Source organism: Lipomyces tetrasporus (genome assembly GCF_029532465.1).
Source record: "Lipomyces tetrasporus strain NRRL Y-64009 chromosome Unknown POJ06scaffold_3, whole genome shotgun sequence".
Lineage (NCBI taxonomy): Eukaryota > Fungi > Ascomycota > Lipomycetes > Lipomycetales > Lipomycetaceae > Lipomyces > Lipomyces tetrasporus.
This window is the reverse complement of record NW_026611598.1, coordinates 1,425,690-1,447,414: the sequence shown is the minus strand read 5'-3', so window position 1 is coordinate 1,447,414 and position 21,725 is coordinate 1,425,690. Positions and strand designations below refer to the sequence as shown.

The 21,725-nt window shown below is 50.0% G+C and overlaps 7 protein-coding genes and 1 non-coding gene across 8 annotated transcripts; 3 read left to right on the top strand and 5 right to left on the bottom strand.

Moving 5' to 3' along the window:
* Nucleotides 1-959: 959 nt before the first annotated feature.
* Nucleotides 960-3,130, bottom strand: POJ06DRAFT_78916 (uncharacterized protein). Its single transcript, XM_056191554.1, has 2 exons — nucleotides 3,121-3,130; nucleotides 960-3,008 (listed from the first exon to the last, which is right to left on the bottom strand). Exon 2 carries the CDS (start codon nucleotides 2,932-2,934, stop codon nucleotides 1,024-1,026), a length of 1,911 nt encoding a protein of 636 aa, XP_056045626.1. The 5' UTR covers nucleotides 2,935-3,008; nucleotides 3,121-3,130; the 3' UTR covers nucleotides 960-1,023.
* A 1,173-nt stretch (nucleotides 3,131-4,303) lies between these two features.
* On the top strand, nucleotides 4,304-7,574 carry POJ06DRAFT_207762 (uncharacterized protein). The gene is made up of 3 exons (XM_056185392.1): nucleotides 4,304-5,587; nucleotides 5,641-6,738; nucleotides 6,798-7,574. The coding sequence occupies exons 1-3, from the start codon at nucleotides 4,516-4,518 to the stop codon at nucleotides 7,103-7,105; spliced, it is 2,478 nt and encodes an 825-aa protein (XP_056045625.1). The 5' UTR covers nucleotides 4,304-4,515; the 3' UTR covers nucleotides 7,106-7,574.
* A 2,542-nt stretch (nucleotides 7,575-10,116) lies between these two features.
* On the bottom strand, nucleotides 10,117-10,597 carry POJ06DRAFT_266782 (uncharacterized protein; the record flags this gene model as incomplete). Its single annotated transcript, XM_056189185.1, has 2 exons — nucleotides 10,117-10,482; nucleotides 10,529-10,597. The coding sequence occupies 2 exons, from the start codon at nucleotides 10,595-10,597 to the stop codon at nucleotides 10,117-10,119; spliced, it is 435 nt and encodes a 144-aa protein (XP_056045624.1).
* Nucleotides 10,598-10,986: 389 nt separating this feature from the next.
* Nucleotides 10,987-12,037, top strand: POJ06DRAFT_78904 (dihydrofolate reductase-like domain-containing protein). The gene is made up of 2 exons (XM_056191553.1): nucleotides 10,987-11,457; nucleotides 11,520-12,037. The coding sequence occupies exons 1-2, from the start codon at nucleotides 11,168-11,170 to the stop codon at nucleotides 11,899-11,901; spliced, it is 672 nt and encodes a 223-aa protein (XP_056045623.1). The 5' UTR covers nucleotides 10,987-11,167; the 3' UTR covers nucleotides 11,902-12,037.
* A 635-nt stretch (nucleotides 12,038-12,672) lies between these two features.
* POJ06DRAFT_t26 lies at nucleotides 12,673-12,745 on the bottom strand. Its single transcript has one exon. It is a non-coding gene; the product is annotated as a tRNA-Thr (tRNA).
* Nucleotides 12,746-13,442: 697 nt separating this feature from the next.
* Nucleotides 13,443-16,611, top strand: POJ06DRAFT_248999 (uncharacterized protein). The gene is made up of 11 exons (XM_056187107.1): nucleotides 13,443-13,933; nucleotides 13,988-14,117; nucleotides 14,167-14,225; nucleotides 14,284-14,342; nucleotides 14,397-14,425; nucleotides 14,484-14,608; nucleotides 14,665-14,889; nucleotides 14,949-15,446; nucleotides 15,500-15,552; nucleotides 15,604-15,809; nucleotides 15,862-16,611. The coding sequence occupies exons 1-11, from the start codon at nucleotides 13,552-13,554 to the stop codon at nucleotides 16,496-16,498; spliced, it is 2,403 nt and encodes an 800-aa protein (XP_056045622.1). The 5' UTR covers nucleotides 13,443-13,551; the 3' UTR covers nucleotides 16,499-16,611.
* Nucleotides 16,612-18,828, bottom strand: POJ06DRAFT_248997 (major facilitator superfamily domain-containing protein). Its single transcript, XM_056187106.1, has 3 exons — nucleotides 18,046-18,828; nucleotides 17,975-17,989; nucleotides 16,612-17,921 (listed from the first exon to the last, which is right to left on the bottom strand). The coding sequence occupies exons 1-3, from the start codon at nucleotides 18,349-18,351 to the stop codon at nucleotides 16,764-16,766; spliced, it is 1,479 nt and encodes a 492-aa protein (XP_056045621.1). The 5' UTR covers nucleotides 18,352-18,828; the 3' UTR covers nucleotides 16,612-16,763.
* A 999-nt stretch (nucleotides 18,829-19,827) lies between these two features.
* Nucleotides 19,828-21,560, bottom strand: POJ06DRAFT_193751 (WD40-repeat-containing domain protein; the record flags this gene model as incomplete). Its single annotated transcript, XM_056184924.1, has 5 exons — nucleotides 19,828-19,876; nucleotides 19,930-20,773; nucleotides 20,832-20,991; nucleotides 21,050-21,150; nucleotides 21,392-21,560. The coding sequence occupies 5 exons, from the start codon at nucleotides 21,558-21,560 to the stop codon at nucleotides 19,828-19,830; spliced, it is 1,323 nt and encodes a 440-aa protein (XP_056045620.1).
* Between the last annotated feature and the right edge of the window lie 165 nt (nucleotides 21,561-21,725).

Genomic DNA, 21,725 nt, shown 5'->3' with positions numbered 1-21,725 from the left:
GTCCGTCGTCCGACCTTCCACCGGATCGTCCGGCAACGTTGTCTCACTCGCTTCCCCGCACCCCTTGTACGGCCTTCTTCCTGCTGAATAATATCACCGCGCGCGGAGAAGTCGGATCTCCGTACTCACCCGTCGTGCTCGTCAACATCGTCGTATTTATTGCTGTCGTAACGCCAAAATGCGGCAGGAACATGATGCGCGGCGCCGCACCCTTCTTCGCCACTCGGAATTCCGACGCGTAGGCTTTGTCTCCTCGTAATCGGCCCTAACACTCACAATTGGCACAGCTGATGCGTTTGACCGTTCCGATTGACCTGAATAGAAAAGGGCAAGATTGCGACTGGTCTCTGGCCAACTACTAATTTCTGACCTGTTAGTGTAGTCGAGTCATGCACGAATACTGCTGCACTTGGAGTGCCACTCTGCACGACAAATGTTGAATTGGTTCTTGTCATCATATGCTATCTAATAAATCGGCTAGGCCATTCTTCACGCGAACGACTCGGAGCGCCGGTCACCCCATGGTCAGTCTCATTGTGGGGGGTGGGGCTTCCTCGACAGCCAAGAGCCTCATTGGCTACTGAGCTTGGGTATGACGACATAACACATGCGTGGGGAATTAAAGGTATTTGAAAAACCTCAGATGCGGGATATCAACTATACTGGTGTTCACTCGGCATTCAACATTCGCGATCCCTATATTGAGCTGCGCAATATATTACAAGCCAAAAATTCCATTAATCTCGACAATCACAGCCGATATCCCAATCTATTCTCAACACCGAACCCTTTTATCGGCAGCCAAACAAATATATCAAAACCCAGTTACCTGTTATTTTCACCCTATGAACGAATAGAATTATGCAGAACAAGGAATTCGACTATCCCAAACTAAAACACGCAATGTTTTAACCTGACCCAACCGAAACAGACATACCCATAGCGCCATATAACAATAGTGATATAAATGCAAATTACCAAAATCAAACTAAGCCTGGATATCAAGGTGAGCGAAATGGAAAATCAGGCGAATGCTTTCGTCGCTCCGATCCCGACCGCCAGAGTGCCGACCGCCAGTGCAAGACCAGCAAAGATTTTCTGTCGCTTATTCGGATGGTGGAAGTTGTGTTGACACCGGCTGCTCTCGGTTTTATTGTCGCTGTTCTCGATGCCGTGCTCCTTGATGACGATCGCGAATGACGACGGCTGCTGAGAAAGTCTCGATCCTGAACGGTCCATGCCGACAGAGATATCTGGCCCGTTTGTTTTCGCTGTATTGACATTCACAACAGGCTCGTAACCGGGCTCAGATAGCTCGACCAAACCCGGTTCTGACAGCTTTCTCTTTTGCGGGAACGAGGCGACGAATATAGAGTCACCATCGTATTCCGGTCGCGCCGTATTTGCGTTTGCACATGCAAATTTCGGCGATGACGGCTTCCCCAGACATTTCTTTGTCTGCCCAGAACTCAAGTTTGTAGACTCGCTCTGTCGCAGATTGGCGGCCTTTTTAGTAGCCTTCCCTGAGTCAATCGTCGGAAATACGACGGCAAAATTTGGCCCCCCCGTGGCCGCACTCCGCGTGTCGTCCATCAGACCGGGTTGCACAACATTCTGGCATACCATAGACTTTGTGCGGCCCCTCTCGTCTTTCTTGGCACTCTGCATCCTCCCTATAGCGCGCTGTAAAATATCTACGGGAACGACAGGATACTGTCGCGGCAGAAGTGCTTCACGTTGTAGGGTTCTCCGGTCGTCAGTTTTCACCACATCAAAGATGGATCGAGATGGCCAGTCGGCCGCGTAATCGAAGGATCGCTCATCTGGAGTTGGCGCCGGAGATTCAGGCGAGAAAACTGTCGTCTCCGCTTCTGGCGTCGATGTTCCATCCGGAGACATCAACGGCGCAAGCAGTGACGGCCCCTGCTCCGCCTCGTTTCTTGGGCCAGGCGTCATCTCTATATCAGCGGCATGTACATACATTGTCGCAGTCGCATGCGATGAAGAAGATAAGAGCGCTGGTGCAATTGTCGCGCAAGACTGTGTGATTGTCGGTGCGGTCGACGAAATTGATCGTTGTACCAGGAATTCTTCGTCTAACGGTCGCTCGGGTTCCTGCTCGCCGGGGAATAGAAACACACTCGCGTCGCTCCCAGGTGCCATCATGGGTGGGCCGTCCGTAGCTATTGATACTGGCGCTGTCACGGACGGAGCGAGAGGAGGCGGCGTAAGTCTTTGCCGCCCAGGTTCTTCTCTTGTAGCCGTAAGTTGCATCAGTCTTCGTTCTTCCGATGCAGCAGACGACAGAAGGGGCGCAGATTCTGCCCCAACAATACTGTTGCTTGCAAATTTAAATGGCGTTGTAGACGGCGCCAAGGTGTCCATGAGCATGTCTGACATTGTGCGGTCAGATTCATCCATCATCTGCCAATCGAAGCCAACGCTCCCAACATCAACGCCATCCATCATGCCCACTCCAAGGTTGACGTTATCATTTTTCATACTGGTCACGTCGGCGTCGACATCCCACATTCCGTAGCTTGCACATTCATCGTCAAACGGCGACGAGAATTCTGAGCCAGAGGGTGAGACTGGCGATGGTGCGAGAGAAGAGTTTGCTGATGGGTATGCATATAGCGGCGTGGTCGGTTGAGCCACGTTATTTATCGCATGCGCATGCACTGTGGCCGTGAACGGTGGTTGTGGCACTCTTGCCGGACGCTGCTGCCGCGTCTCTCGACATGGACTCTGCATTGATATCGACTGCTGTTGCAGTAAAGACTGGTACGGCTGTATGAGACCTTGCTGTACATGCGACTGTAGCGGCATCGGGAGTTGGACTTGCGTCGGGTCGAATGCATAGCCATATGACTCTGGCTGGAAGACGTAGTGGCCGTCCTTGTTCACCTGCGATTTGGGAGTACTATGACTCATTTCCGGCACATGCGGCGATGCCGATGCAGACGAAGAAGAAGATGAACAAAGGGAATACGAAGTGCGGGAGTTGTCTGCATAGATAGTTAGCGATATATTCAGATCGGAGATCACAATGCCCTCCTAATGTGCACCAGATACGGCTATGCGTCCATGACACTGATAAAACAATCGTGCGCAACATACAGGTATCGGGCAGGCCGGAGTCGTACTGGGGAGGCGCTGGCGCCAATTTCAGGCCGGTAGTGAGTGCAGCAACGCGGCTGTCGTCTCACGGAGGACTAAGCAGCGATAATTGTCAACTGGCCGGATCGATCGGGCGATTGTACGTGTGAGGAGCTCAGCAATGAGATCCCCAGTAGGCCGGCGATCGGCGGTCGGGCAGTCTGACAGTAGCTATGGGAAACAGCAAGTTCAATGACTGTTTTACATTGACACAGCTCAGAGTAGGAAGAGATAAATCGAGATGAACGGTGCCGGAGCCGCCGAGCAAGCTTACAATCAGACCCTGACCCTGACCAGTTAATCTTGGCCCTAACCCAGATACATGTTGCTAGAGCAACGGACGCATGCCCGTCCCGCTGATTGACTTTTTAGGGCTAGGGTAAATCTGCAGTGGCCTCACCGGCACATGTGGCTTGCGGTACAGTTATGGCCTGCCTGTCCGTAATCTCGGCCCGGCGAATGCGTCTGTGCAGTCTGGGGCCGCATTGTCACTATTATGGGCCTCACCACTGCAAGACAGGACACTAAACCCGAAGCGAACGACAGATGGATTGTGAGCTTTTGCCCGTGTGCTCATCGTAATCCGGAGCGACAATGTATCCGTCAAGCGTGCAGGACAGACACGACCACAATTGCTCAGGCGCTTGCGCAGATGCGCGTCGTCACACATACCGCCGCAGCCAACTGGCATCGGTCGGTACATAGTACGAAACCTGCAATAGTTCGCGGGCGCAATTGAGTTTGGAGTCACCGCACCGCTGTCGTCGGTCACCGCCGTCCCTGGATCGCGAATATACAGTGACGCACAGTCAAGCCGTCCATGTCGAATCGGCCAGCGCGGCGTTCCACTCGCAGTGCCAGTGGATAATTGCCGCCGCAGTTATAAATGAATATCGTGTACAAAAATAACTGTTTTGCGGCGCTGTCTCGGTAATACAAGCAACCATCGACATGATACGCCGACTATCGATTCCCGCGATCAGCCGACGTCGTTTGTGGGCCGCGCTAAGTTGCGGCGCCTTTGGGCCACATGCTGAACTCTATTGGCCTCGCAGCGTATTGGATTCAATACACGCGCGCGTCGCAACTGTGCGCGCGATGGGCCTGGTCCGCCCCGCCCCTAATCACTGCTCAATTAAGGCAAGCAATAATCGCTTGCCGGGCCCTCTCGCTCGTCCGTTCCAAGATCCCACCCCCCCCGTCTTCACATACTTACTTCTCTCCCTGCTTCTATTTCTCCTCTTCTCGATTTCTCTACTTACTCTCTTTCTGCTGGCACATCACTCGTCTCGATCCATCTAAATTCACAACTGCTTGCTCGATTTGGCTTAGCCAGTCCGCGTTGGATTTCCCGCCATGGCTGCTCTGGCCGTCCCCCGGCCAGCGTCTCCGGATCCATCATCCATGCTCGGGACCGCAAGGTCTCCTGTCCAGTCAGCACCCGCAACTCCGCCCGCCAGTCCGCCTCTATCGTCACTCGAGAACCGCGACCCACTCGATCTGTCCATGTCGTCCTTCTCGGTCGCTTCCCACGACTTTGACGGCTCTATCCACGCCCCTCAGGCTCAGGCCTCGCTGGTTCTGCCTGATCAGCTGCCACGCCAGCAGCCTGCCATAACTGTACAGTTCCAGCACTTACTGGAATTCCAGCATCAGCAGCACCAGCAGCAGCACCATCACCATCACCATCACCACCATCACCACCAGAAGCATGCGAATGACCAGCAACGCACGGTCGACTCGAGCAGCGATTTAGCATTCTCAAAGTCTCAGAGTCTGGTCTCCGTCGTCGTTGGGTCGCCCTGTCTGGCCCCACAGTCTCCGTCGCGATCGCTGTCTCCAATCTCGCTGTCTCCTCGCCTGCCTCCGTCGCCGCCTTTGTCACTCCTGTTTCCTGCTGTGCAATACCCCGTCATTAGCACAGCACCGCCCGTGCGGGGCATACGAGCCAGTCAGCTCGCAGACGCCATTTCCTATGCCGCTCACCAGCCTCTTCCTCACGCCCAGCACGTGTTTCCATGGCTGCATGGATTGCATCCCGAGAACGAGCTCCAGCTTACGTTCCTCGATCCGTCATGGTCGCATGTGAACGCATGCCCATCGTCGTTCCGCAATATCACTCTCGTCAAGCTCGGCGGTCTAGGGTCATGCAAGCTCCGGGGCACGGTCTCCCATAAAGAGTTCCTGCCTGACGTTTCGTCCGGCCAGGAGGGCTTCCTCAATCTCGATCCCTTACGTGGCGTGGGCCTGAGAAACTTCGACATCCAGGTCGCCAAAGTCGCAACACTGTCCGACATTGTCGTATATTCAAAGAAGGGCCAGCCTACGGATGGATTACTTGGTCTCGCCAAGCGAATCTCGCAGGCGCAGTTGTACCATCGGTCAATCACGCCTGGATGTCCAGAGTTCAACACCTTTATCGTTTTAGGTTGGTTCATTTCGGTCTCACTATCTAATACCTGTTATTCTAACCGCCGCTAGATCCGTTTGAAGTGTTCGAACAGCAGTATCCGGAACTCGTGGCCGTCGCCTCGAACGGGAAATGTCACGAGTTCGCCCGCGATTTTCTGTACCATGAACGGCGCGAGATGAGCGCCATGTCTGCCGCCTCAGAGGTCACCGCTGGTGTGTATCTAGGCAATGTGGCAGACATGGTAACTGAAGATGAATCATGTGATTATGGCAAAGACGACATTGATATCGACGACGAGTCAGGAAAGTGGGATATCTACATCGAATGCATCAGTCAGGCGCGTATCCCGACCACGCAGGACCTGGCCAAGATTGATGAGAACCTGTTTGATGGTTCCTCACAGAACAGGTACAACAGACGGGCCGTGCATCTTTATTTCCCGTCGTCTGGCAGTCTTGCGCTCGGTAACATGTCCGATCGCGATTTGGATGCATTCGTCGACTTTTGCGAGTGGGTATTGCGTCACGCGACCGTCAATCGCCGGAGGATCCTTTTGTTCTGCCAGGATGGCTACACGGAAACAAGTCTCCTTGGTCTGGCATATCTCATGTACACGACCGGCGTGTCTGCCGCGCAGGCCTACGTCGACATGCATGTCAAGTACAAGCGCGCGTTTTTCACATTTCCGGCCGATCTTATCGTGTTGAACCACTTGCAGACGCGATTGCTCCTGCGGTCGCCGGTGGAGAACAGCTGCCAAGCCGGCATTGCGCCCGAGCTCCCGCAGTGGTTCATGCTTATGGACGGAAGCTTGCCGTCCAAGATATTCCCGCACATGTATCTCGGCAATCTCGGACACGCGAACAATCCGGGGCTGTTGAAGCAGCTCGGGATTAAGCGTATCTTGAGCATCGGCGAGGTCATTGAGTGGCGCGCCGTTACTGACGAGGAGTACGAGATGGAGAAGAAAGGTGGCGGCGAATGCGACTCGGACGAGATGGCCGATTGTGGGTCTGGGCGGTCTAGTCGCGAGAGCACGGTCTCGTGTGCTGGACGGGAACGTGAGCCTGTGCCCGGGTTTTCCAAAATGATGTACGTCGACCAAATCCAAGACGACGGCATCGATTCGTTGAGTAGGAGCATTGAGGATTGCCTTGCATTTATCGGTGAGTAGGTCTGGTTACGCAATGTGCCGGAATGTTGCTGCTAACGTGAATAATCACAGACGAAGGACACAGGCTCAACGAGCCGACGCTTGTACACTGTCGTGTTGGTGTGTCGCGATCGGCGACAATCTGCATTGCCGAGGTCATGCGTCGCGAACGCATGTCGCTTCCACGCGCGTACTTGTTTGTTCGGGCCCGTCGTCTGAACGTGATCATCCAGCCGAACTTGCGGTTTATGTATGAGCTCATGAAATGGGAGGAAGAGGAGGCGGCACGGCGAGGCGCGAGCAGACATCGCCGGGACATGGAATGGGCGTTGTTGTGTAAGGAGATTGCGGCAATGAACAAAGCATATATTCCGGGATAATTTGGAGTTCTTGTGGAATAGGCAATATGGCACAAACGGGGTTGCATTAGCATTATTGCGGTCGCTTTGGATTTAGGTGTTGCATTTATGCTATGATTGGAATTGATATAGGCCGGCAGCATATCCTCTCCTTTGCGCTGATTTGGGTTTTGAGTGGACGGTGTTCAGGTACACAAACTATGGATTGGAAATATGACGAGACTCGAGGTTAGGATCATGACTGGATTCGCGGTTGGGTTTGTGATAGCCTTGTCGCTCATTTGTTTCGTCTTGTTCAACGTTGTTTATTCGTCGGCGTGTGTGGGTGGGATATATGTATTGAGATTAAACGGAGTATAATACGGAGTATGTGTTTTGGGGTTTTTTGTTTGCGTTTTGCTTTTAATTCCGTTGTGGGTTGAGGTTTGGAAATAATGGTGCAATGTGGAATTTTTGCATGTTTGTTTAGTTTTGGCTGGTATCTGTTGAGTATATATATGATTAGTTAGCAGATTGTTATAGTACAACCCGATACGATATAATGATATATAATTGCAATCACGATCTTCAGCACATTGTTTACCCCGATCAGAATGCGGCCCCGCCCCGGTCGGCCGGGTGAGATTTGGGCACTAAATAATCATTGCGAGGTGCTTCCGACGCCATCGGTCCCCTGTCGTTGGCATAGACAAAAAACATAAAAAGCAAAAGAATGTTTGAGAAAGATGAAACGTGATGAAACATATTTCTTAGACTTTTGCTTAACCGTGTTGCGGTCTTTTGCAAGACAGATTATTTCCCGATTCGAGACCGGTTTGACGTGTGAGGCGCGGCGCAGCGACTTTCTGCGCTCATGCAGAGATCGATTTATTTTGCTCGGGTGGTATATTCTCTTTTTGGAATTTTTTGGGAAGATACCGTGTAATCGAGTCATGTGGATCGAATGAATTAGCCGCTTAGCTCGCTGCTGCTGCTGCTGCCGCTGACGGATAGCACTCCAACTGGTCAGTCAGAGACACATCGATATGGATCCCGAGTTTATTCCGGCGTCGGCCAAGCGTGACCGAAGGCGATCGATCAGATGTTTCAGGGACAAAATGATGGCCGCCGAGGGTTTTTGGATAAGGCCGCTGATGAAAATTATTGGATATTTATGACACTTGTGATAACTTATTAAATGACAAAAAAAAAAAAGATGGACCCGGCAAAGCCGCTCCTGTATTCCCGCACATTTTCACATGACAATGCTACCTCCGTAAGCGAAGCGGGCAGGCCAGGTTTTCCTTTGACGGGTGGCTTGTGCGCCGCCCGGCTCCAGCCGTATTAGCGGCAAGTTCCACTTCGTGTTGAGCAGCGCAATTCACATTCTCCCGACCGACAAATGTGTTTGGTTTACTCTGAAAAGTGGCAAAACGCAGCGATATATTGATTGGCTCCGGTGGCAGGATCATTGTCGGGCCTGAATCCGCGACTGCGACTGCCGCTGCAGGTTTGTCGCCAGCGTCTTGGACGGACAGGGGTTGGCAGTGTAGTTTGGGAGCTTTTGCGTCTGGCCTGCGACTTGGGACACGAACTGCCAATCGCAGCTAGCGTGACCTCATCATCGTCAGACTAACCAGTAACTACTGCTATAATCACGATATCATTCGACCCGGATCATCCTCACGACCGTCCTAATTATAGAGCCAGAATTAGTCAATCCGCGCGAAACGCGACTACCACCACCGCAACGAAACCTTATTGCCGTCATTGCCGGCTACAAAATGTGCGGTATATTTTTATTAATTGCGAAAGCTTAGTGTCGACTGTCGAGCTACGGCAACGCGGCGCAGAGCGCGTCAGATGCCGCAAGTCCAGTTCGTCGGCCCATGCACACGCTCGTGGGGGCCGCACTGACGCCAGCGTACACCGATAAAGGCCAGCTTGTCATGTTGATGTAATCAGTGGACGTCATTACTATTTCTCGGTATTGACCGACGGGTGACCGTGACCGGGCGGCGACCTAGATCCGTGTGGTAAATTACGCGAGCTTGCCTTGCGGCCCATGTGGTGGTAAGATTTAATTCCCCAACTGTATGATGGAATCTTGCCCGCGAGGCCTCAATCGCCGCCACCGGGCGTGGTCAGCGTGGCCCGCGTTCGTTGGTTCGTCGTTATCGACCACCTCCAGCCTAAGGTTTGATTTTATCGCCGCCATTCCGACGGAACCAGAACTGATCGACATGCTCAGGATCTCGCCTAAGCCGATAAAAGAAAAGCCTGCGTCAATGCACGCTGCACTCACATGTCTCAGTCACCACAAACCCACCCGGGAACAAGTGGGTCGCAGCAATGACGCTTACTTGCTTGGCTTGGACCTGGTTGTGATTTGATCAGTCCATCGTATTGGTTGGTTGATTCGTGGAGCAAAACCGCACATTTGTTTTTCTTGTTCGAAGGCGGGGCTGTATTGATGCACTGAATAGCTTAAGCAATACGACATCTGACGTAGACCGAAAGAATGGCGCCTGTGGATCTGTACCTCGTGTTTATTTCTTCATACCTGGCAACATCTTACCAACCCAGTACAAAAATGTCAAGCGCAGCATGAAATGACCAAACTAATCAGATCATGTCGTCGTAATATCCCGAAACACCACAAACAAACGAATGAACAAACAAGTACCAAAAACAACCCGCCGCCGAACTAATGCTTTCCGTAAACCACTGGCTTTCCTATACCACATGGTGTCTTCCTTCCGCTGTACACAATGAAACACTTTCTGACTTAGTTCAACAGTCCGCGATTGTTATGGTATACAAAGGACATGGCGTTATCCTCAACCGTCTCTTACTCGCCACAATCCTCCAATTTTGAACATGAATCAAAACCATTTTAAAAACCATTTATACCAAATAAAAGTCTAAAACCAAAAACCTTGGCCCAACCAAATCCTAGAGACAAAACCCGAGTTCAAAACCAATGCGAGTAATCGAGAAAACATGCGCGTAAAGCCAGATTATGTACTGGCAACCGGCCAGAATCCAGACCGCTAGCAACCGCCGCCGACAGTGGCCTTGGCTAGCTTTGGAGTCGGCGATCTGACGATTTCCGCACCTGCTTGACATTGCGATCGTTGCTTCCAGACCAGCCGGCGGTAAAACAGGAGCGGTCCTTTCTTTGACGGCAGTGGCGACTGCATCCCGACCGAACTGGTCGTCGTCGTATTCGTGGCCGGCTTCTTTGACGCCACTGACGCCGCCTCGCGGACCGGCGACGACGGCAGGATTGCCGACTTATCTTTCAGCTTCAGCACTAACTCGGCCGCTGAGTGGTCGGCCGTCCGCCAAACGTAGAGCGCAATATCGTACGCGATCAGCATAGCAGTTGGGCCCATTAGCAAAAAGGCAATGACAATCTGGACTAGTTAGCTTGCGCAAAAAACCGTAGACAACTGATCATACCGATATCCGACATATCCACAACTCGATTCCGAACAGAACGTCCAAAAGAATGCTCGCAACTGACAACATCGCCGCTGTACAGAATCTAACCAAACAAGCTCGGAGAGTGTGTGCTGGCAAACAATGACGCAATAAATCAGCAAGCAGCGATCTGAGGATGCCGGAACGGATCTGGTCGTAACAAAGGGAAGGGCGAGTCGAACTTGGGGATACGCTAGAGCTTTATAGGATCCACCGGCCAGGGGATACCACTCAGTTTGTTTACTAGGCCCGCCGTTGGTGTGGTCAGCTACCTTAGTAGGAGTAATGTACCAAGGAGAGGTGTCTGATAAATTAGAATTATTGGCGTACCATGTCGATCCTACCAAAGCCCACGCAACGTGCTTGTTCCGCTTACCCGGCCGACAACCTGCCACTCGGAAGGTGCATATCGACAACCACCCGCGTGCGCCGCTCACACTCCACATTTTAATATCCACTCCACGCCTGCATTAGTAGTATATGGCAAGTTACGTTCCGCCGCAAAGCTGCAAATAAAAGTCTGTTCGCACCGCCAGGATTACTACTCATTGTGCCTGTGCGTAGTATCATGTCTTGTCACAGTCTCCGCCACAAACACTCCATTCACAACCCGCTAGCATGACAGGACCGACTCCACAAACCGCCGCGTCTGCAGCAGTCCAGCTCCCGGTCGCGCTCATTGTAGCCGCAACTCACGGATCACTCGGCATCGGCCGCGCTGGCACGCTGCCATGGCGATTACCCACCGACATGACCTTCTTCCGCCTCGTTTCGTCCGCGCCAGGCGAATCCTCGTGCCAGCCGGCAGTCGTCATGGGCCGCAAGTCGTGGGAGTCAATCCCAAACAAGTTCAGACCGCTCAAGAATAGAGTCAACGTTGTTTTGTCTAGGACCGTGACTGATTTTGGGTAACTGTCAACCTAACCTGCGGCCACACAGCCCGCTGCCGACGCTAACTTGAGCCTTGCAGGTCTGGAACTCATACATTCTCGTCCCTGGCCCAGGCGCTGTCCGCATTGTCCCGCGCCCCACATCCTGCATCCACAATCCCGCCCGTGTCATCCATATACATCATCGGCGGCGCAGAAATATACACCGAGGCTCTCAAACACCCGGCCACGTCGCGCGTCATCCTGACAACCGTCTACGCCGACGAAGACGCCGTCCGATGCGACACTTTCCTTCCTGACTTTCGCCGCACCGGGGAGTGGGAGCAAAAACCGACCGCTGACCTGCGGCGCCTGCTGTGCGAGATCAAGTGTCGTGAGGCCGTCGACCTAATTCCCGAGGACGGCGACAGAGTGAGGGAGAACGGATTGGAGTATGAATTTACGTTGTGGGAAAAGCGGTGAAATGCCAGGCGGCATTATACGATAGCCGTGTATATTATTGTAACTAAGTTTGTCATGGTGTAAATATCTTACATCGTAGGCTGCGGTCGTCGTTGTGTATAGGTCTTACATTCCTAGACTGATTCACAATGACAAGAGCAACACAGGTCAGTAGAGGTACATGAATAACGAATAACGAATACGAATCAAGGGCGATTTCTTGCTTACGAATGCGAATACGTAAGTCGATCCTAATATTCTTAAACATTTGTACATTCTTAAGCTCCAGGGCATGCTCGTTGTGTTATATTTTGTTCGAACGGCTTTTCAAAATCCGCCGTCACCGCCATCATGGATCAGGCGGATCTTATGTCAGATCGCTGACGACGTTTTGAATAAAGTCAATGAACAAAAACCATCCACTATCTGCCTTGTATTACAGCGGCACATCTCCCAAGACCTGAAAATGTCAAGTACTAAGACGCGTTATATGTCAGAAACGCGACATGATCCGACTGATTTAGAGTTGACTGGTGTCTTGGCAAAACTACAAAGTATTATTCGCTTTTCGTATTGCACATTTACGGATTGTTACGAATAAGAATCCTGCGAATACGAATAAGAAAATTTCGTGTACACCCCCACACAGATGTCGTCGTCATCCAAGAGAAGACGATTCGGTGATTGGAAATGTTCACAAACTTATAGCAAAAAAACTGCTACACAGACGTCGTCTTCATCCAAGAGAAGACAGTTCGGTGATTGAATTATAGCAAAAAAAGCGTGCGAAACTGCCTTGAAACGGATTTGAACCGATGATCTCAGCATTACTAGTGCTGCGCCTTACCAACTTGGCCATCAAGGCTTACGAGCTGACTTTCCTATTCGGCAGGTCGGATCTAGTTGGCAAATAGGCCGGGTAAAGCCGGGTAAGCATGGACAGCGAAGGTGACGTCAATCCGAAAGCGTTGCTGGTATTAAGCCGATGAGGAGTAGCAAATAAAAATGTACAAAATATCTAATAACTATACGGTATGCGCCTTGCAAACGAACATTTTTACTGTAACTTGGGCTTGGTATTAAATAGGATCAAAAAGTTCAATATGGATTTTACCCGCGAGGCCGCAAGTAAGGTTCATTGCGAAAGTCAGGGGATATCGTCGCTCCGGATCGTCGTTGCGTGAGTTGGCCGTGGATTGCCTTTGTAGATCGCATACTCGCGGACGGTATGTTAATAAATAATAATTAATTGAAACAGTCTTAAGTGGACCAAGAGGGTGAGAGTGAAGTATGGAGGTGCAATAGTTTGTATAGATGCGTATTGCCGCCATTGGTACCTCTGTTGGATACATCAGGGTCGAAAGAGCAGTAGCAACGATCTTAAAGCATGAGTTGTCATATATACGCAGTTACTGCTATTATTCCTATTGTCATGTCAGAATTAACAGTATCGCTCCATATACGTAGAAAATTCAAAGTTCTTCACACAGGAACCATTGCCGTAGCGGTGCAGCGTCGTCACCGAACGCCCCTGGAAACCCTGGTCAATCAATCAATAATCCCTGGACACTTTCCTGGACACTGATCCGCAAGGCATCCCTCCATCGCGCCCATTTCCGAGCGCGAGATGTAGCAGCCAGATCTCTCAATAATACTGCAATACATAGGATAATGTCGTCTTCGTCGTTAACTTCGCTCTCTGCGCAGCCGACCACGGTGCCAGATCAATCACAGCAGCGACAGACTGGGCCTGTCATTTTTGACTCGGCAGCACACCCCGTAGGGCCACCAATTGCGTCAAATACCCAGTATCGACTACAGCCTCAGTCAGCGGCCCTACCATCCGCGAGACTAGTGCCGAACAGGTCATTGTATAGTCTCCAGACCCTCGGCGGCGATTCCCGGTTGAATACGAGCGATACTCCATGGAGCAGGAACTCGAGCGCCGTGAATTTGCCAAACCAGGCGTATGAGCACGCCGGGCCGGATACAGTTGGTAACGGCGGTGGGCCTGCTGGAAAGACGAACAATGCTACGACTGCTGCGTCAAAGAGTAGGCTGATGCAATCTTGTGTTCGTGCTCTGCCGATCCTAACTCTTGAGATAGGTGGACTCCGCGCCAGGCAAATAAACCAACTGCTGAAACGAGAATGGAAGGACTGGGGAAAGAAACGGAACTACAAATCCCCTACAACAGATAGAGGCGAAGTGGGTTGGGAGCCTGGTATTGACGTGCGGTAAGGAGAGTCGACCTCAACTGCGGCCATTGCGCTCTAACATACTCAGGCATACCGAAGTAGAACTAGGTGAAAACTCGATCGTTACGATCATAGACTATAGTTCAGGTATGTTGAATCATTGGCCGCCTAAATTAAGCGAAAACGGAAGCACTAATTGTGGTAGATCGGTATCGAGTTGTGAACAAGGTCGACAAGTATTCTATTGACGAGTTTCTTAAAGATGTATGTACAAGCGGTACCACCTATCTTCATATCGCCGATACTAACAGAAACCAGACGCAGCCATGGGCGAGCGTCAGGTGGATGTATGTTAACTCTTACATTCGACGACATTGCTGACATTGCGGACTAACACTGGCGCAGCAACGTGAATTCTCTGTCATGGGAAGTCGTTCGATCAATAGCAGCCTTCTACAATCTGCATCCATTAGCCATTGAAGACATGGTTGATATTCCAAAGCGCGCAAAAGCTGACAATTACAAGAATCGTACGTTCGATCGTGCAGCCAATCTTGAAGCTTGATCCACTGACCATGCTATATAGAAACATTCTGTACATTGCCTTTGCATAAAATCGTTAATACCGCCGCAATTGATGCATATTTCGAGGGTTTGCATAAATACTCCTTTATATCGCGAGTGCTAGGCAAAAAGAACAAAACCGAGTCGCTCAAGTCCTTGAACTTGAATTTAGCGAAAGTCATGGCTGAACAGAATATGATGACAATGCAGGAATGGAACAATCCTACCTTGGGCAACAAGTACCTAGGTATGATTATATCTTTTTAATGCCGATTGGGGATTAAGTGTCCTGACTAGACAAACCAGATTCGAAACGAACTCTAGGCAAATATCATGAAGTCGTCGCGATCGAACAGGTCTCAATATTTCTTGTCGATGATCACACAGTGATCTCGTTTTTCGAAAACTCAGCCGATGACATCGAGGGCCCAATATTGTCGCGCATTGCATCGCCTAGTACGCTTCTCAGGGAATACCCAGAAGCTTCGCTCTTACTGCAAGCAATTCTCGATAGCATCGTCGATATCGTACTCAAGATTATATTCGAGTATCAAAAGTACATCGCAGAATTACAGATCGACGTTTTGGCGAGTCCGTCCATGGCGCATACCCGTGATTTGCATATATTATCAGAAGAGCTATCTATGCTGCGCGGAACACTTATGCCGATACACGGTCTGGTCCAGAGTCTACGTGATTACGCAAGTATTAGTAAAGACGTGTATAATGACAGATTTACAGGCGGATATATTTCTGAGTTTGCAAAGCTCTATCTGGCGGATGTTTCTGACCACGTTTTGTCATGTACGTTTGCCGCTCTGATGTTGCGTTTGGGTGAAGCTAATTACTTGAGTTAGTTACTGATAACTTGGATTTGATGCGACACACAACCGAGAATATGATTAACTTGGTATGATCCGTGCGGATAGATATGGAGTACGCCCTCACTCACACGGTCTAGATTTTCAACACAATGTCAGTGCAAGAAAATTCAGCAATGCATCAGCTGACGCTCGTAACCATTGTTTTCCTGCCATTGACTTTCTTAACTGGCTTTTTCGGAATGAATTTCCAGCATTTCGGCGCACTCGAGCATTCGACGATGTACTTCTGGTCCATCGCGATTCCGGTTACTGTAGTTGTTGTTGGTCTGATATCATGGTCGCTGTATGTAGTGGATTGGGTTTTCTTATTCGGGCTTACCTGTTAACCTTTGTAGCATTAAATCGCAAGTGGCCAGGCTAGGACGGTATTACGAGAAACGCGCAATCCGGCAGAAGCATTCGCATCAGCAGTTTATTCTACGCAGGCTCGTGGACGAGGAAAAAAGGAATCAGTCCACCAGCGCGGGATTCAGCGCAAATACCCCGCCGACATATAAGATGTCAGAGTCAAGCAACGGATCTCAGCCTCCGACTACTTCTCAAGACAGTACAGCGTATAGTCGGCATGGCTCTCCGGGTGGTCCACAGCCAAATGGGAATAAGTTGTCGGACATCCCTCTGGAAATGCTCCCCCCCAGATCTGATGGCACCCCGCAGCGAGTTACACCGAATCGGTTCCGCGCACGTTCGCCAAGTCCAACGATCGAGTTTACGCCAGCTTCTCCTAGTACTGGTTTACCGCCTGTGGCGTCCGCGCCGGTCGCAGTACATAGTGATGTGCCTGGAAGTTACGCGTTTCAGAGCGGAAATAGGTCGCCTTCTCCGTATGGCAGACGGCAGCCTATGCAACAAGCTCAGTCGCCGAGTAAATACGCCGTTTTGCACGAAGCTGGGAAATATTTGAATGCGCGTCCAAATGCCTCGAATGACATTGAGAAGGCAGCGTATGAAGATGATCGGGATAGCTCATAATGCACAATAAATGAACTTTTTGGTTTTGGGAACGTATAAGGTTTGGTGTCATTTGGAGTCGAATGTTTGGTTTTCTGTTAGATACTTGCTAACATGGCGACTTTGAACGATGAACGCTTTTTAAGATCTTAGAATTTACTAGGTGTGCGTACACATTTACCCCCTGTCTAAACCACGTACCAAACTCAGCAATTAAACGACACCACATGCCTCTAAAATGCAATCCCTCATCCATGAATACCACATTTAACACAACCAGAAATAATTAATTACTTTCGGTGTCATTGTTACGCCCCTTGCGTCTAATGAACTTACCAAGAATTCTATCCCACAGTCCTGTCTCCTCGACTGTGGGAATCGTAATCCAAATCAAGATCATCGCGCCGATCAGGGCCACGACAAGAGGCTGCAGGACCCAGGCACCTTTGGCTTGCGCCATGGCACCCGTGATGAATGGAAACACGGCCGCGCCGCCTCCTCCGATTGAGGCAGCGAAGCCAATACCAGTGACGTGCAACCGCTTCGGCAGCAGGCGCGTGAGCGCGACCATAACGGTCGGGAACACGGGTCCGAAGAACACACCGACGAGAGCGACGCCAATGGCCGAAGCGACGATGGATGGAGCAAGCCAAAACACGAGCTCAAATACAATTGACAAAAGTAAATAAATCGTTGCCATCGTGTTCTCGCCGATTCTGCCCGTCACGAAGCCTAGGATCATCCTACCAGCTGTCAAGCCGGCCCAGTATCCCGATGCGACAGCACCCATGCTTGCCGGGTCTCCGTGACGCTCGGTGACCATGAAAGTAACAATCCAACTGCCCAGTCCGACTTCGGCGCCCATGTAGAAAAATAAGACGCAAGCCAGCGATATTGTGTACCGGTTCTTCAACGCCTCTGTCAATCGACCTTGCGATTCGCCATCTTCACCAACGCCTGGCGGATGGTCCTTAAGATATTTTGCTGGCGTCTCACCCCAAAACGCATATCCATTGAGACAAAGGATAACTACGCCTATTGCCAGCATGATGAAATAGTAGTAACTCCACAGAAGACCCGACGCTGCCATTGCTGTGGAGACAAGTGGGCTGATTGTCGCGCCGACGCCGTACAATCCATGCATCAGTCCCATAATTTCATTCACATTTTGCAAATCAGCAGCAAATGCGTTCCACGCCGCATCCAATGTACCGATGCCGAGGCCGGCAATACCGTATGCGATGACAGTTACCGGAAGCGGAGGAGCCCAGCAGATGACTGCGTATGCCACACACATAAGCGCCATTCCCAATATTACAGTTCCCCGTCGACCGAACATAATGTGCATATTTGAATTTAAAAATGCCGACGTCATATAACCAAATGCAGGTGCAAGAAAACATAAGGAAATAATGGTGTAATTCTGGTGGTAGTACGACTCTATCTACATTGGTTAGCCAACTAGTTTTCTCGTGAAATTGAGTGAAAAGCGTATACATATAGTAACAATGCCTATGATATAGTTAGATTAGCGTCATTCACAACAGCCAGTGGACATTCAGACTCACGCCAGTCGTCGCGTCGTTCATTCCCATCAGGACGAACCCGAGAAGGATAGCTATCACTCGCCATTTGTTGGCAGGTGGATTATTCCAGGTTTGCAGGTGTTCTGCTCCGTCGTTGTTCCGGCTCTCGGTGAACTCGGTATCAACTACAGATAATTGGCCCGTGACGGTTCCAGGAAGGATGTCAATCACAGCAGGCGACTTCACCGAGGCCAGCTCAGTCATGTCTGCGTCGAGCTCTTCGACATTCTGGTCTCCTTCGTAAAGCGTTATAGGATCATTCGCGGCAGTAGTTTGTTGTCTAGCCATTGTTTGCTCGTTCTGAGGTGGTGTAGCTCCACTAGCAGGAATTGGATAAGTATACGAGCAGCTGATTATTTGTATGTTCCTCGCGGGCCAAAAGTCGGCGCTCGCTGCTGTTGACAGTTCCACTTGGCGCTCGTATCGATCTGCTATTAGCTACTGAGTCCTCAATCCGTCATCTGCCTGTGGTCTGTGCTCGCGCGAGCCAACAAAGGTGAAGTATAAGTACTTTTGGTCGATGCAAGTTCTTATCTGTTCTTCGTGCCACCGTTCGGCTAGAAGAGAGAGCAAACTTTTTCTTCTTCTACACTAACTCAACTAGTAAATGCTTTCCGGCAACACTAATTGGGTAATTTTACACAATCTATAGATTGAGATTGACTAGGCCATAGTGTTATTAGACACAAGCATTGTCCTTCCCGGAGTGCGTGGGCCCGACTCTTGGCGGGCCAATGCCTTGGTAGATTTGTCCCCTCTATCGCGCTTGCGCCAATCGGCCCGAGATTTTGCCCGTTTGTGGTTCTCGGGCCGAGTTGTGTTTAGGTACCCAACTTAAACTGCAATTTTTCTATTAACTAGAGTCTTTTTATCTTGGTCACGCCGTGGCCAAGAGCTGTCGTACCCAGGGGGTCCTAATTCTAGCTACTCAACTACTTTCTCCCCGCGATTTCTTCATGACGCTCGGGTTGTGCAAGCTTCTGGATTACAAATAAACGTTATTAAACGATGTGAAAACAGTCAACAGACGTATCTTGATACGGATCCAATAATAACTCTTTCGATCCAACTGGGCCTCGACGAGACTGCACTTGCTGGTTATCCCATGGTGCTATCGGCGCCAGCTGTACACAGCTTTTGGCCAGCGCAGCCACCAAGTTCAAAAGTCATGGTCCAATTTGCCACTGTATAGCGAATCCTCTGACTTCTTGAAACTCTCCGGACGCACTGGGCACCTATGATCTGACAGTCGCACTGGAAGAAATCCGACTGCCAGCTGTCAAACTTTCGGACGTTTTTAGGCAAGCGCTGGGGTCCCAACGTGACAACGGAAAATTCGTCGACGGTTTATTCCTGGGATTAAATTGGCTCGTGATACCTCAGCAATAACTTTCAATCAATATCCTGGATTCTGCGCAATAAACCCGATTCTATTTACAAACGAAGACAATCGGCAAGAAACTACAAGTACTCCAGTGGAACGATAAAACTTAATGAAATTTCGCGAGAGAATAAGCGGCCTCTCGGGCGGCCAATCCTGCACTATCCGGCAAAGCGCGCGAGACCTAGATAAGCAAGGTTGTAGGATATGTGGATATCATGACAAATAGAAGATCGGATCTGTGCTCTAGCCCTGATTAGTCATTGTATAATATACAATCCACCCTGTGGCACATACAAACGACACGCTCGCAACGCTGGTGCAGTATAAGCTATCGATAATACATATGAATGTATAGGGTGCTATATTTAATATACGAGCTACTAGTCGGCCAGTAACGACTGATTCATTTGCTCGCTGTTGTCCAGTAATCTAATCAGCCAATTAGAACCAATCAAATGCAGAGACGTTGGTCAGATACTTACGAATACTGTTTTATTAGGGTGCATTCACCACCCTTCTCCATATCGATGGCATACTGATAGAAGTAGCCCTCGGACGTAACTACTATGACGTGAGGCGAATTTGGGCTGATGGCTACGACACTCTTCATGCCTTTCGTGGGGAGCTTCACAAATGCAAAATCACGAGCAGGTTCCCACATCTCCGTAACGGCCGTCGGCAAATATCCACCAACCCGGCCAGCTACACTCCGTCCCAATGTCTGTGAAGACCGCCGTATTAGATTCCTCATAGCGCCATTTCTGGTTTTGCCATCCATCATCGCGTCGAAAATGCCCCCGTTCATTCCAGGCGGAGAACTGGAATCTGAACCCATTGAGGAGGAAAAGCTCTTTCGCCTTTCTTCGCCTGACGATGAAAGTGATGGATCTTCTGCGTCCGACAATTTGAAAATATGGACTGTCTCAGTAGCAGAACTTACGCAAAGAAGTGTCGACGAGACATTAAAAGTAATTGAGTATATCCTCGAAGGGTACGAGCCCCTTCGGAACTGATACAACTTCGCTCCTCCCGGGACGGAGAATACTCTCACAATCGTTCCTTTATCAGATGCAGTGGCCAGTAGAGTGCCATCCTGATTCAATGCCACACATGACAGTGGTGCTTTGTGTGCTTCGATGACATTAATGAGCTGCAATGACAAGGCATCGAATATGAGCACGTCACCGGTGCCTGGTTGGAATGAAGGAACTTGTGATGGATGTAATTGGTACTGTGGAGATGCCGGAGACTGAGGTGTAGCTGAGTGTGATGGTGATGGATAAGCGATGTAGCAATTCTCGGATGATGGAGACAGAGCGCATATAGCTAATTCGCGCCCGCACGTTAGTTCTGATCGTACCATATTTAAGCATTAAATAGTTACCGTTGGGATTAGGAGACGTTTCAATTGTATGTAATAGCTTCATGTTACTTATGTCGTAGACGTATATCTGTTCCTCCAAAACTACTATCAACCGTCGTCGGTTCAATTTGACCGCCAACACGGACGTTGGAAATGTGAGTTCGCATATCGTGGATTGTCGCTGCTCATGATCGTAAGTAACCAGTGAAGAACAAACATGATTAATTATATCTTCCGACCTTCGTATTCGTGATGTGCAGCCGACGAGGTGATAGTGACGGTTGATCTCCGATGCCGACCAGAGCGACGAGTGAGGTACAAAATAACATTTCGACAATCGCTAAAGTAATGTTAGCATACCCACAATCCGCATTTAACCGTATATAACCTAGCATATAGTGTACAGAGAGATGAACTAACCTATTCCTCCGTCGGCTAATGTAGCAAAATCACAAAAATGTTAGTATGACCAGGTACATAAACGCCAACTCCATACCAAATGATCTGAGTCGAAATACTAGTATATGCTGAGAATAATCGTGCAAGTCATTCCCTCCATCCATAATCATTTTCCCTAGCACTGAGAATAATATACTCACCCTTAAAGAAGCATTGGCCGAACGGATCGCAATTGTATATTTTGTAACCATGTTTAGTCCCGACCGAGATACAGCTGAAGTCCTGGTTGAAATTCACAAAATTAAGCGTGTCATCAATATTATTACGCTGGGGCTCAGTTGGTGACTCCATTGCGACTTGTCAACGCACTGCTCGTGCTGATGACGAGATCTGTGGTTGTGAAGGCTCCTTTAATCGTAAGGATTGTCCACAGGCTCGCGCTGGACGGTCGAAGCTCAAAGGACGCCTGCGTGAAGTATGCGTTCTACAGCCACCAAAATAGCTAACGAAAGGGGA